This window comes from Heliconius melpomene, chromosome 14 (genome assembly GCF_056956725.1).
Source record: "Heliconius melpomene rosina isolate 202511_hmr_F chromosome 14, ASM5695672v1, whole genome shotgun sequence".
Lineage (NCBI taxonomy): Eukaryota > Metazoa > Arthropoda > Insecta > Lepidoptera > Nymphalidae > Heliconius > Heliconius melpomene.
The window spans coordinates 3,203,313-3,219,404 of record NC_140402.1 but is presented as its reverse complement, the minus strand read 5'-3'; the positions used below and the strand labels follow the sequence as shown (position 1 = coordinate 3,219,404).

Below are 16,092 nucleotides of genomic sequence, written 5' to 3'. Positions count from 1 at the left end.
TATAGGATTTTAATTATTGAGTTAAATATTTAAAAGGGTTGTTATTTTTTTATTTCTTAATTTTTTTTCGGTTGATTTTTTTAAAGTTTTTACATATGTACATATATACATAGCTTCACGCTTTATCCCTTGCGAGGTAATCGGAGAGAACGGAGCGCTAAACGCTACGTACGATCTCTACATTTTTTTAAGTTTTTATTTTTAATATTAGGTTCCCTTCGGTAGACAAATTTTAAAGTATGTTTGTAAATGGCTGTAAATCACCATTCTCAGTAAAAAATCTAATAAGCAAATTTTTTTTTAATGCTCTAAAACACCATGACCACGGACGGTGCTATATACATGCAATTAGTTATTATTACATTAGATGTGATATTCCGCATGTAACAGGCAGGCAGGAACCTGGAAACCTTGTGTTAGGATACTCCGTTCCCATTTAGACCCTTACGTTCCCCACTTTAGACCGAATTCTGGAGGCATTGCGTGTTGTACACAGTAAATGAGACTACAGCTTTGAAATGATACAGATTTTATGTTTGCTAAATTACTTTAATTTGACGACCTAACGACCTATAACCCCTCTAAACCCATAATGACGACCTAACGACCCATAACCCATTTAAATCCAACATCAATACGAATTCCACCGCCTCTTGGCTCCATTTTGCTACTATGAGGATATTTTCTTTCCAATAATGTATCAGCGATAATTTTTTTAACAACGGAATTCATATTTGAATTTAAGCAGGCATCCATGCCACCTTCGTAAGGACAGTACCTCAGGGCCCTGAATAGTGCTATCTTGTGTAATATTATTTTTAATAACTCATCTTCAATGGCACCAGGCATGTCATACTGCTTCCAATTAGTTATATGTAACATTTTATTAGGTTTGCTTGTTTCTTTAGCTCTTAGGAAGTTGTTGTGGAATCCGTTGGCATCTCTTATAATAAGTATAACGATTTCCTGTAAGCATTCAACGTATATTTAGTATATATATATATATATATATGTAAATAGTATATTTTAATGACGATAAATTGATAAATATTAATTATTATTTAAAACACCGGTCAAGTGTGAATCGTTTTCGTTTACCGAGGGTTCTGTACTAATTTCAAGATTATAGGTACACGGGAAGTACAAGATTTACGTTATTATTTTGAACCTTATAGATTTGGTTACGCGGCTAATATCATAAATATCATACAAAATGAAGCAAAATCGGTGCATAAATGCTAGTATCTTTTGATTTCGAGATAAATGCTCTTGAGAAACGGACAGACGTTCAACAAAGTGCAAATCCTATAAGGGTACTGTTTTTCCTACTGATGTATAGAACCCTAAACAGATATTAAAAAATATATTAAATTATTTTCCATACAAAATGGTTCATTCCACAAATAATCTAATTAAAATATATATATATATATCTCTATTTTAACTTTATCTGTAAAACTTGAAGTTATATAAATAACTGACAATTGGAAACTATTCTGTCAGAAAAATAGTTAAGTTGTTAGAATAATATTCAATAATTGTATAATTTAAATATTATGTCAATAACTTCGAAGTTATAGGTTTAAGGCGAAGAAGTTTTAAAATAGTCTTGACGCCTCAGCATAAGCGTGCGATTGGAAACGCGACATGTTGTGGATTCGATTCCTAGTCGTGGAAAGAAATATTGAAATTGCTTAACTTGAGAAAAAAAGTTATTACTTAAACTTTATGTATATCAATATGACAATGTAAGGGAGGAAGGGGTTATTTGTTAATAAAATGTCTTATTGATTATGAAATATATTTTATTATTAGTTGCAATTCTTAAATGTGTAATAGATATTAATTAGTATCATTATTTAATCTATTAAAAGTAACAATTCGTATTTAGGTTATATGATCACTGTGAACAGTACAATATATGTATATCGTACACCAAACACTGAGTCATACGAAGAGAGGAGAGAAGCGTCTCTCCGAATAAGGCTAGGGCTGTGAGTTAGAATAAGAGAAGAGAAACCTTCCTACCGATGCCGTATGCGTGAGAGAAAAGGACGCCAGATAGACTGACATCGTAACTATGCGTTACGTAACGAAGTGGTTCACCTTCCCATAAGAAGTTACCACTTCTTCATATCTTTAGTGGAGGTAGAACCTACTAACACCAGCTGTGAAGCTGTGAAGCTGCTGAAGTCACTTCAAAATCAATATGCAATTAATTTTATTTTGAGATGAGGGAGACTTACCAAAGAAAAAATGTAAAAAAGGGCTTTCATTATTAAAAAGAAGTCAAATTAATATATGCCTTGTACATCACCTTCAAAATTTGCCTCTGGAAAATTAACTAACATTCCTTCTAATTTCATACATGATTTTATTAATTTGAATTTAGTATTGCAAACATTGTTTAATTAAAACTAATGTGTAATTAAACTAAGAGAATTTCTATATGAATATAGTAAACCGTCGCGCCTGTACAGGTATGCTGTAAAATAAAGAATTTTGTTTTTTTTTCTGTTTTTGCTTCAATATTAATTATTTATTATTATTATTATTATTATTACTAATATACGAACATTTAATTTTATATTTCGATAACAAAGGCTACGTTAGACTATTTATAGGCAATAAATGGGTTATAATTATGTTTAAAATTAAATCTTTCTAATTTATAGTCTTGTGGTATTAAATATACTTTTGAAAGTTAATATGAATTGTATAGTTTAGAAATTCTGAAAAATTAACATTTAAAAAATCTTCCACCAAAAATATCTCTCAGCAAAGTACTTGTAGCTTGAGCACCACATTGAACAAGGCTTCGATTAAATTGGTTCATTAATTCCGGAGCTACGGTGCCACAGACAGACACACACACACACATACAAACAAACACATCAAACTTACAACACTTCTATTTTTGTTTTGGAGGTTAAAATTTATAAATGAAATATTAAATATATACAATTTTCCCGAGTCAACGGACGAAGGAGAACTTAAGTAGCTGCACTTAGCCGCAGATAAAGAACCCAAGTGCGGTGCGGGGTTGTAAGATGTCATCTGCATTGTGTTTAGCTGCTGGTAGTCACGTTCGATACATACTGTATAAATTATACAAATATATACATACAGTATATAATGTATATTTATGTATATAAGTATAGAATAGTATTATAATATGAAACCAATATGTGAGGCCAGTCGTGGCGCAAAGGCACATGTGAGCGATTGGTTACAGGTTCGATTTCTATTCGAAAACTTAAATATTTAAGTTTAGTTTTTATTTTTATTATACCTCCAGAAATCGGGAAGTCTTAATGGGGATGAAGTGTTTTAACACTAGTCATTAATTCCTTCCGCCTATCCTGCTGTATGTGGGATACAGCGTGGAGCTGAAAAATTAAATAAACGTTTATGAACTAATTCCATTACATCGTGTTTACAAGTTCGTCGTGTATACCAGTTCCTTTAATTCGGCTAAAATAAAAAACCTAAAAAAACCTGCTTTTCCTAAAAAGTTCTTTTCAAAACATATTTCAAAGAATTTTAAATTTTATAGAGCTTTTTTTACAACTTTATCTAATGATTGTAATGATTTTAAATAATTATATTTTGCTATATCTATGTAAATATAAAGTAATTTAAGATTAAATTATATACAGAGATTACACGCCAGCTCTTGTCTCAAGCCTCATTTAGCATCCACGAGTAAGTTAGGCCGCATACTGTTCTACGTGCTTGCTTAAAGTACGAGCTAATTTCGCTATATTGCCTGAATTTGTATATAAATGCAATTTAAGAATAATTTTTCTTCTTAATTTTTCTTTCAGTTTCACCCTTTATACCGAGATCCCGGATGATAGGTTAGGAGATAACTAGTGTGAAAACACTACATTCTCTTTCCGCCGGAATTCGGGATGTTGGTTCCATTCCTGTGTAATGGTAGAACTGAAATGAACATAATTGATTCATCTTAATAAGATCGAATCCACAATCATCACGTGTACTATAACCCAGAGATTCTGTGCTCACTGCGTCATACTGGTCTATTAACCTCAGAACTTATAACAAAAATGGTATTGGTATTTTTTCCGTTCCCCACATTCTGCCGAATTTTCGAGGCATTGTATGTTGAGTGGAGGTACTTAACGCCGCGTTTTGTTTGTCACCTGAGGGAAGAAATAAGAAATATTAATCAATAATAATTCACTCCTTTGAATTGAACCTACAACCATTGCGTTTAATGTCATACGCTTGTACCACTGCACTACGACACCTTCAAATCATATATAGATGGCGTTATCAAAAGTGAAATAACAGAGTACCGTTTGTTTCTAAACTTGAAATGGAAATCTGAATGTTTTCGGAATCCAAATTGGCTGAATAGGCTTTGAAAATCCACCTCGTGAACGTTCACGGCAGAAACTTTCATCGGTTTTTTTCGGATTATCCTGACAAAGACCGCTATGGATAGATTGACAAATAGAAAACTCGACATATACGTGTTTCAGGAACATACAGATATTCAAATAATATTGCTATTAACATTATAAGCGGCGTTAAGCTCCGCCACTTAATATGCAATGTTTGGATAATTGACGAACTATCTTAACACTAGGCTCCTTCTACCCTATCCTGCTATTTGTCAGCATATACAGCGTGAAGAAATGAAAATGGTAAATATTTTATTTCGTCGAGTGGGAATGGAACCCACTATCTGTCGCATGTACAGTCAACTACTAGCCTCAGCCTAACCTAAATAATATAAGTAATATTATATAAAATGAAATATTCTAAAATGATTACAAATACCCTATTACAATTCCATTATATATGCTTAGAATAAAGCGAAATTCATTTGAGAACAGAAATTACATTCTAATCACAATATCCGCTTACATACATTTTATATATTTCAATAAATCTTGCTTGAAGGAAATGGGGAATTCTGTTGATGTAACTGGACTTGGAGAACACGTAGCTCGAAGGAAATGCTATTGAACGTCGAATAAATTGAATGGGATGCCCCTTTTACTTAATAGATACGTGGTTTGTTTATATTAGTTAGAGATGGGTAGTGGGTTCTGTCGGGTGGTGACCATTTTAATAGGCCTCACGCTTTATCCCTAGCGGGGTAGCCAGGGAGCGCCAAGCGCTACGGTCTCTACGTACCTCTTTCGCCTCGTCCACTGTCATCAACCTCTTCATACCCCCCCCCCCCCCTCCTCTCTTACCGCTCACTTTTCCATCATAGATCTTATTTGCCATTCTTTCAACTGAACTGAACTGAAAATATATCTAAAATATTAACATTTATTTTTATTATAAAAACATTAACAAATACTTTCAAAATTTATTTACAGTTTAGTAAACTTTGACAAGTTTCGCAATTTATATTTTACATAAAGTTGGAACGAAATATTTCGTTTTGAAATTAACTGACAGACGACACCTAAACCTTTTGTTCTGTCAGTCTGCCGCTATAATGAAACTAATATAAACATTATTAAGCAATTATTATTTAATGAACGAATAAACTGACAGTATTTCAACATTGTAGAGTAATATTAAATATTTATATTTGATATTAATATGCGTAAGTAACTATAAAGGTATAGTTTTTACCTAGGTTCAATAAAAGTGTTAGGACGCGCGCTAGCGTATACAGCCAAGTTCAAAAGCTGTTTTTTTTATTTATTGGGGTCAGAAAAAGTGCACATATGTACATATAAAGTGTTAAGGTTCCCTTTCGTTGAGTGGCGGAACTAAACGCCGCACTGTGCCTTGTTTTCAGAGCGAAATTAAAATATTATTTGAATTATTATAAAAATAGTATTAGTGGGAAACGAACTTACATGCGTAGCGTCTTCGTTCGACGACGTTATTTTACCATTTTATTTGAATAAACACTTACGACTAGATTGCTTATAAGTTAAACAATTTGTTTAGACGTCCTATGTGAGTTCTTCTTTACTTGAAAGCAACAATGTATAATTGAAGAGGAAAACTGTTTCTATATTTACATGTAATTACTTAGATGTCAAAGATTAACTTTTCAATTAGCACTGCCAAATAACACTCACAACAAAAAAAAAATAAATAAATCAGCTTCACGCTGTATCCCGCACACAGCAGGGTAGGCAGAGGGAACATAGTGTTAAAACTCTCTCCACTTTTCGCCGAATTCTGGATATTTTATAATATTGGTTAGTTATTTTATAATTTTGTGTAAATAGCTTGTAAAGCTGAAACTAGCCTGGAGGGTACTTGCGGAGTAGGTGGGCACTAAGAGAGAGAAAGAGAGAGTTTTTGAAAAAAAGAAAGATTCTCCACGCAAGCAAAACTTGCAGAGTCATACTCTGCAATAAATAACACATACATTTTATCATTATTTTCAACATAATTCTTTATTTTAGTTAAATTAAAGATACATTTTAATTTCATGTTCCTATTAAATTGTTTTCTGAAGTACACGGTTCTTCAGAACACGGCAATCATTTTCCACCATTTTCCTTATCATTGATGTAATGCTGCCATTTAATGTCCTTTTAATATAATGTAGAAGCATTTACTCTTAAATTAGTCGACATTGTATGGAACTGCTCTGCAACTTAGTAGTGTAATGAAAATGGAATATCACTTTAACGAAATAGTTTAGGTAAAAATATAAACTGTTTTAAAAACTATATAATACTATATGGGGATATACCCTAAAGTTAAACAAAGACAAAAGATAGAAATAATTAAAGAATAATTTCTTCTTCTTTAATGAAAATATATTTTATAACAGTTTCACGTAGCAGATTAGGCAAAAGGAGCCTAGTGTACACTGCTCCCCATTTCCCCCTAATTCTGAAGGGATTGTGCGTTAAGTATCAGAACTTAATGCCGCCTTTGTCTCGATTCCAGAGCGAAGAAATCAAAAGGTTTTATTTCCTCCAGTAGGAATCAAACCCGTAACCTGTCGCGTTTACAGTCACACGCTTACAAAATAATCTGTACCAAAAATTGAGCATAGAACCCATAACCATCTTGTTTATACTCAGTTACTATTCTACTGTGCTACTGTGTCCTCAACTAAGCACATGTACATATAAATCAAAATTGTCATCATCATCATCAACAGCCATCTTTTGTCCACTTTTGTCCACTGCTGGACATAGGCCTTCCCCAATTCTCGCCACCACACTCGATCCTCAGCTCTTCGGACCCATCCGCTTCCCGCCAACCTCTATGTCGTCGGCCCATCTGGCAGGAAGTCGTCGAAAATTGTATAAAAATATAATTATCATTCTTACATACATATTTTAAACACGAAATACCTTTTTAAAATTATCTCAATATTAGAGTTTAAAAAATATACTTGACCTACTTTACTGCGTAAGACAAGGACAAAATAGGTATATTTAAATTAGTGATGTCTGTAGCGTGCGTCACTCTACGATAACGATAATGGAGGAGATAACGGGCAGGATAATACTGTCACCATGTTAACTGCTTCAGCTTACTTCTAACTAGACTAGCAGTAAAACTCCTTGTAATCTCCAAGATTTACGATCCGGCTGAATGGAACGTGTTTGTTCTTATCCGGGGAATGAATGTGCATTTTTAATTCGATAATATTTAGGTACTCGTATTTTTTATGTCACACTGATCCCGCATACGGAAGGGTGGGCAGAGGAAACCTAGTGTAAATTGGAGGCAACGCGTGTTGAGTGCCCTGGTGGTGGAACTCAATATCGCACTTGTTGTCGTGGCCATAACAAAAAAATTAAATTATCAAATATTTAATTTTCTCGATTGGGAATCGAACCCAGAACTTGGCGCGTTTACAGTCACATTTGTTATCCCTGCGCCAAGGCTGGCCTTAACTAGCCTGATTGAGATATATCCAAAATAAAACTAACAGCGTTAAGTTACACGATGTAATATTACTTTTTTCGAAACGTGTTGTTTCGAGGCCACAGTAGCATAGCGACATAACAATGGGTTAACTCTCCATTGGGCCAGTCTATTATTTTCATTTCTCCGCTCTGGCATTACGGAGCGGAGTTGGAGTCTCGAATTAAGTTAGAACAGATTGTCCATGATACTAGATTTTTTTATCTACAAAAAATACGAGTTTAATTATTAAAAAAAATATTAATGAATAAAACCACATTTAAAAAAGTACATAGTTAACGTAAAGTACAAAAACGAAATTAATTAGGAAAATTACTAAACAGAGAAATAAAAAGTTTTTGTGTAACCAAATATAACTTATTTCTTTTGTATTCTCCACAAAATATTTCCATACTATTAATGTAACAAATCGTTTATCACATTATAATATGAAATGTGAAATTTGCCAGCTATATACAATATTGGGCTAGTGACGTCACCACGATTAGACAAAACGGAACGGGGCCAGAAACGATTTATGACATTCAATTTATCCTATGATTATGTTAAACCGCTTCGTGATGTCACATCACTATCTTATCGGATTGGACGTAACTTCAAAACAACGTGTTCAGTATGTATTTAGATTTTGATGCTTAAAGAAAATTAATTGTTGAAGATTTTTTAACTATGTTTTCGTATTTGGCAATTAATGGCTTCAAGCTTCGTCTGAATTTGGTAAAATTGTTTTTTTTACATTTATAAAAATTTTGGGAAGTGTTTAAGCCCTTGACCACTAAGCCATACGTTCTCATCAAGCTACGTCAAAATTCTTATACGTTTGTTAAAAATTTTACGCAAAACTTAAGAAGCTTCGTTATCCGTTTTCTCTTCTTACCCTGCGGTTTGCGGGATAGAGCGTGAAGCTGAAACAAAAATTATATACTAAATTTGCTTAAAACAAAAATTACATATAATAAATTGTATATTCTAGACGGTAACATTTATATGAAATCGTAATATTAGAAGATTTACAAAGGAGGCCACCGCCGAGTTAAACGTTACTAAGCCTTTAATTTACATATGGAAGCATTCGTAAGGCATTCCACTTAATTTCGTGGTCGTTTCTGTAGATATAAGACATATTTAAACGCCGTTTTTGTGTACTTTAGGTATTATGTAGAGCGGAACGTATTATATATTAAATATTAATACACGTATGTCAATAATATAGTTAATACTAGCGCCCCGCTCGCGGGTCCGCTTGAACTTCGCTTTTTTTTTTCTATACAGTAAATTGTAATATCTATTATTATTATTACTTTAAACACGATATGTATACATTAAAAACTAAATATAGCCAATTCGATATAACAGTTCTTTTATAGTAAAAAAAAAATTGTAAAATAAATGTTAAGAGGAAGTTTGTCAATAGTGAAAACTGCATTTAAATCGGTGAAGCCGTAATCGGCAACTTCCTACGTAATTACTCGCTTATTATATTTTTAATTATTTTCTTTTTACTTTTATAAATAAAACGGTCAAGTGCGAATTAGACTCGCGTACGATAGGTTCCGTGCTACTACCGTCAATAAAAAAGACAAAAATTCACGATTCTACATTGCATCACCTTTATTTAAATTGTGTATTGACATATATAAGACTTAAGTTTTCCTTTTATAAATTAAATTATATTACCAGACTGAAAATATGTTAGAGATTAAAGTATTATGTACTTATAGTCATAAATTAACTTAATATCTCGCACTCAACAGAGCAGTGGGAGCCTAGTGTTAAGACACTCCGTTTCTCATTTCCCGCTGAATTTTGAAGGCATTTTGTGTTGAGTGGCGGATCTCAACGCCGCGTTTTCCCTCGACACCAGCGCGAAGAAATGTAAATATTAAATATTTCATTTCCTCCAGCTGAGATCGAACGCACAACCAATCGCACCTACAGTTACACTTGTGTCTACTACTACTGGCGACACAAACAGATTACGTAACACAAATCCATTTGAATTGTAAACGAATGAAGATGCACTTACGAGAGTAATGTCACACAAACATACATACATATATATATATATATAGTACATATATATCAGTTTAGCACAGCGCGCGTGGCCGCGGCATGCGCGTGCGCTTATCAGTCTCCATTCGGTGGTCGTGCCATACACGCTAACCGATTTATAATATCGAAACCGTAAAATGTAAGGCGCCAGTTAAATAATAACTCTTAAATGTGATTTTTTATAGTAAAAGTTTAGTAGTGAAATGGTTTTTTTTGCGTATTTCTTAAGTCAATGCTTATTCGAATCTAGATTTAAAGCTAGTTGGAATTAGGCTAGTGTTGTTTTATTGTTATGTTTGAATTGTAATGTGGTTATTATAGTTTAAAGCAATTTGACAGTATGGGCATAACTTATAATATCATTATTTTTAAAGAAAATATCAAAATCAATACTAATTAGACACTTAAATTTGATGTTTGTTTAAATTTAAATAATTATTCTAATTAAAATATTTATTCAAAGTAATAACTAATATCTACTAAATTATAATAACTAATATAGATAATTCATTAAAAAATAACAACTTCTTAAACAAAATGTTATTTAAACTATTTTTACTTTGCCACTCTCTTATTTCTTTAAAAGCATTCCGCTACCGTCTTGTTTACACGCGCATCATATGACAGACCTTCAGGCTAAAGCCGAGTTAGCGATATTCTAAACTATTGCAACAGTATAATACGGTCAACGAGTCCTGGTCACTCTGAATTTAGCTGTATTTGGCTTTTAACACTTTTAACATTTTCTTTCTAAGGGAACATTGCGTAAACGTTCATAAAACCTAACTTCAGAACAGCCACAACTTTTTCACCGTACTATAGCTACCTACTTGTTTGTATTTAATAATATATTTACTATCGACACCATAGCGTCACGTCACTACGTCACGTCAACTATTTTAGTTTATCGCGGCAACTAATTTTTATTATTTGTGCCGACTTTTATCAAAGAAATCACCGCGAGTGTGTTTTTATCATTAAATAGACTATTCTAATGGCGGACAAGGTGAAAGTGACAGGTTTATCAGTTGTTTTCAATTAACTGGTTTGTGGTGTTGGAAAATAGTGAATTTTGTGTGAAAATTTTAATATGCGAAGTGAATGATGGATGTGGATGAAGAGGACTATTATTCAGGTATTTAAATATAGCTGTTTATGTATCTAGTAAGAAAAATAGATCAGCTTCCCGCATACAGCAGGGTAGGCAGAGGGAACCTAGTGTTAAGATACTCCGTTCTCCACTTTTCGCTGAATTCTGGAGGCCTGGGATCGAACCCACAACCAGTCGTTTGCAGTCACACTGTGCCTCTGCGGCACAACTGGCCTCATATTTTACAATATACCTAATATTTTGATTGTATTGTAAATTTCCTAATATAGTATTATCCTGTTTTATATCCTTTATTTGTTATGTATAACAAATATATATAAATATATATAAAATATATATATATATATATATATATATATATAGCGGGCTGCTAGTGTATATATATATATATATATATATATATATATATATATATATATATATATATATATACACTAGCAGCCCGCTCGCGGTTTCACCCGCGTGAACTATGTTATTATTAATTTCTATCTCCATGGCTACGTCCTAGTGACATCTATGCAAAATTTGAGACTCCTAGCATCTGTAGTAACGAAGTTTCATACAAACTTTCGACCCCAAAAACAACCCCTTAGAAGTCGAATATTGCAAATTCCCGTCTTAGCGAGCACCTACATCCTATAAATAACTCCTATGCAAAATTTGAGATGTCTAGCACTTGTAGTTTCTGAGATTTCGTGATGAGTGAATGACCTTTCGATTTTATATATATAGTTATATATATTTTACTCAGTTTTATTGACCTGAGGACTCAACTGAGAACACTTGTAATATATCTTCAAAATTTTATATTAAAATAAAATTAAACATTATTTTTATGATAATTTGTATAATTCCTGTTATAGAGACTTTATATTTCAAGTAAAATTTATGAAGTAAATATTTTAAAAAAAGGTATTATAATTTTCTAAATTTTTTATCTAATTTTTATAGAAAAATGTAATGAAATGAAATGAAATTTAGGCGACCGTACAGAAATGGGTAGCTACAGTCTCAATTCTCGGTGTACTGTAGAAATTTACTAGCACTGGTGGCGTTTTATGTTATTGCCTTTACTTTTTCAGCGAACTATTTTTTTTTAAATGAATAAAAGAAGAAATGGTGTGAAAGAATAAAATTCAACATTCGTTTCGCATTTTATTTTATACTTTTACCGATATACAATTTTAAAACATTTAGATTTGTTACATAATTATACTGTATTTTATTTTAGAACGATTTTAATAAACATATTGTCGTGATTATTTACTTTTATAAAGGTTTCTATCTAATTAAAAAAGTATATATGTTTAAAATCAATATTTCTCTAATTATTATTTCTATTTTACATTGTCTGTTAAATATTATTATTTATAAGTATAAGAAAGAAGAGGCCAATTTTCAATTATAAAGTAAAATATAAAATCTTGCTAAATGCCTAATAAATCAAATTTACAATCATAACTTCTATCAAACATAATGTAATCATTCCGAATCTCCTATAACAGCTTTACCCTGTATCCCGCTTTGTATGTAGAAGGAACCTGGGAACCTAGTGTTGAGGCAATCAATTTTCATTAACACACTTCTTACTTTCTGCCGAATTACAGAGACATTGCCTTTTGAGTAGCGGATACCAGTTATCAAAGCGATTAAATGAAAATATTAAATATTTCATTTCCTCGAGTACCTACGAATTGAACCCTCAACGTGTTGCATTTGGTGTCACGCTTGTACCCCTGCGTGACGATTAATCTCAAACAACATTTAGGTACATTTGGAAATAACATTTCGTCACTTATTCGAACAACAAGGTTACCTTATTTATACCAAAATGGAAGCCTTACCTAAACTATACCTTATCCATTATTAAAGCTTATGAAATATCAAAAATATTCTAGGAAATAACTTCCGAAATTTAATATTTCCATTCGCTCTGGTGAAGCAAAAAGCGGCGTTGTATTCCGCCACTCAACACACAATGCCTTCAAAATTCGGCGGTAAAAGCGAAACGGAGTGTCTTAACACTGGGTTCCCTCTGCCTACCCTGCTGTGTGCAAAATATGGCGTAAAGCAGATTTTTTTTCTTCTAGGAAGTAACCTCTCAACCTCTCGTTTGCTATATACCGGCAGCAATAAAGATATCGCACGGTAGCTGCGTAGGCGCTATCGAGGCCGTTATCTGGGCAAACATGACATTATTGATTTTTGTCCATAACACCAACACCCATCATATCGCTAGTGGTGATAAGAGACGTGCGTAATTACAAGGAGGCCCAATCGTTTCATCATAAGCTCTCTGATAAGGGTGATGGGTGAGCTTGAATTTTCGTGTTTTACTAACGCTCATATGTTGAATATTTTCCTGGAAGCAATGTGATTAGTAATCTATATGTTATATATTAAACATTTTATATTTCAATTACTTTTTTTTAGGTTCACAGACATAGCAGGGCAGAGGGAACCTGAGAGCGAGGTTCCTAGTGCAAGGAAATGAAAATATCATATATTTCTTCGAGTGGGAATTGAACCCATAACCTGTCGCTTTTACAATCGTACGCTTGTGCCCCAGCGCGACAACTGCCATCTAATTTAGTTTATTATTGATATGAATTATTATTTTTTCTATTTTTTGTTTCTTAAAATCCACGCCAACGACGTTACGGGCGACCACTAGTATTATTTCGGGAAACGTATTTCATCTTATTTAATTTTTGCGATGTCAAGATGCTCCTTGCGTCCTTTCTTTGAACGTTCCAGTAGCTACTCGCTTTTCGCATTCTCATTTCCTATTTACCCGGTAATATTAAATAACTCTATTTACTTTGCCAATGAAAATCTGTTTGTGATGAAAAATAGTTATTTTAAACAACATTTTCACTTTAGTTTTCCATTTATCGCTGGAAATTCTATAAGAATTAAGTATGTTTTATAAAATAAGAAGGCGTAAGCTAACATTTTTTATTTCTTTCTTATATATAACTTTTAAATTGTAATCTTTTTTTTTAGTTTTATTCAAATTTTCATGCTGTAATATGCGTAAGGAGAGGGAACTAGTATCACTACGTTCTCTACTCTCTCCCTTAATATTCGAGTTTCCTTATTGGAGTGTTGAGATTAATTTCTTAATGATAACCGAACCCTCAACCATCATGTTTACAATCTGGCACTGTTGGAGCTTAATTATAATACCTAATGAATGAGATAAATATACTTTTCGTAACAAATATTAAAGGAAATGTCAAATAAAAACTTATATTATCAAATATTTAAAAACACAAAAGTTATCGTATTACCGATACGTAATTATTAAAAGGAAATCATAAAGTCCAGATTAATAAAAACAAAATTTTACCGACTACAGCGAGTTTATTTTGTCACGTTTCACTAATTAATAGCCTAGCTGTGGTTGTCCACTTCCTGTGGTGGTTTTGTCTATTATCTAGAGATTTTTCGATCCCCGGATATGTCTATTCTGTTATTTAATATTAAATACAGGCTAGAGAGAACGGATCGCCAAATGCTACGATCTGTGCTTACCTCTTACGCCTCGTCCATTATCATCATTACATCTTCATACGAGCGAGTATGAAAAGGTCTGGAGGTCCTAATGTTTTTACGTGATTTTTCTTATCTTACTATAGTATTTTAGATACTGTGTTTTCGAAGGTCTACTGAGGCCTCTTCCTACCTCTCACTTAAGTTTTGCTACTAATTAATAATAGTTAAATAATAAAAAGTCTACGCTTTTAAGGTTCTCAAAATAGCACATTAATAAAATGTAAAAGATGGATTATTTTAAAATGGCTATATTTTCATCCAGCTAAAAAGGAATCAACATGAGGAAGGAGTTAGGAAAAGGAAAGCAAATTAATCAGCCCACCAAACCCCCAAGTAGAGGTCGAACCTATAACTATCACTATTCCTCTATTCCACCATGTTATCAGCATCATACATTAACATGTAACTAAGTTCTAATATATCGATGCCATAAATCAGATTCGAAGTAGACTATCATGTTTCAATACACCGTGGAACTCAACTGCATTAACTCCTTAATTGACCAATGAACGTCAGGGTTACTTCATTTCAGTTTAACTTATATATTACTTAATTTAGATTTTTATACGGAAATATATTTATAGAGACGACAGTTGTGGGTTCGATTCTCATTCGAGGTAATTAATTATTTTCATTTCCTTTCTCCGGTAACAAGAAAACGTGGAATTTAGTTCCACCGTTCAACAATACAATGTCTTGAAAATTTTTCAAAAAGTGGGGAACGGAGTGGCACCAATGCCCTCTTCTGACCCTGCTATATGAGACATACAATGTGAAATTTAAAAAAATAAATAAATTGTAGCAATTACATAAATAGATACTTACTTAAACAGAATACGAATCAACATCAATCACGTATAAAAGATATTTATCAACTGTACCGAAGGGTTTTTAAGTAAAAAAAGCTGTATAATTTTCATCAATTCATCCTTATCTAACTACTTATTTCAATTAGTAAAGGCAAGCAAATAAACTGAATAAACAGACAAATAAGCATTCGGAAAATACGTAGGTACATGTACCTAAATAAACGAAAGCTTAAAAAAACTTGTTGATTCTAAAAGTCACAGTAGAACTTGAGTCCTTATAGTCAAATACATGCCCTTCTTTAGTTATAAATAAAAAATTGGCTTTATATTTCTTAAACTTCACGCAATTTGGAATTTCATACCCAAAGGGTGAAACGGGATCCTATTACTAAGAATCTGCTATCTATCTACTTGTCTATTACCAAGCTGTATCTCATTAACTGTGATAGTTAGTTAATTTTCAATAAAGTAAATATAGTAACATACAAAAAACGTGATATTTTACTCTTTTTTTATATATAATGGCAAGGAACCCTTCATGCGCAAATCCGACTCATTCCGAAAGACAGCATAATATTAGTACATATAAGTGCCAATTTTACCCTTTGGCTACAGAACCCTAAAAATGTTAACCATATATCAATTTTCCTATTAAATTAATAT

The 16,092-nt window shown here is 32.5% G+C and overlaps 1 protein-coding gene across 4 annotated transcripts in view; it reads left to right on the top strand.

The window, feature by feature from the left end:
• The window catches only part of Pde8 (phosphodiesterase 8), a 149,731-nt gene that overhangs the window by 43,988 nt on the left and 89,651 nt on the right, over positions 1 to 16,092 (top strand). For 2 of the 4 annotated variants that reach the window (XM_085197229.1, XM_085197226.1), the window contains exon 1: positions 10,822 to 11,086. The exons of the other annotated variants lie outside the window; for them this stretch is intronic. Coding sequence is in view for 1 of the 2 variants with exons in the window: in XM_085197226.1 (XP_085053352.1) it covers positions 11,053 to 11,086 (34 nt within the window). In the remaining variant the exon portion in view is untranslated. Of the gene's footprint in view, positions 1 to 10,821; positions 11,087 to 16,092 lie in introns of those variants that run through there. 4 annotated transcript variants of the gene reach the window in all.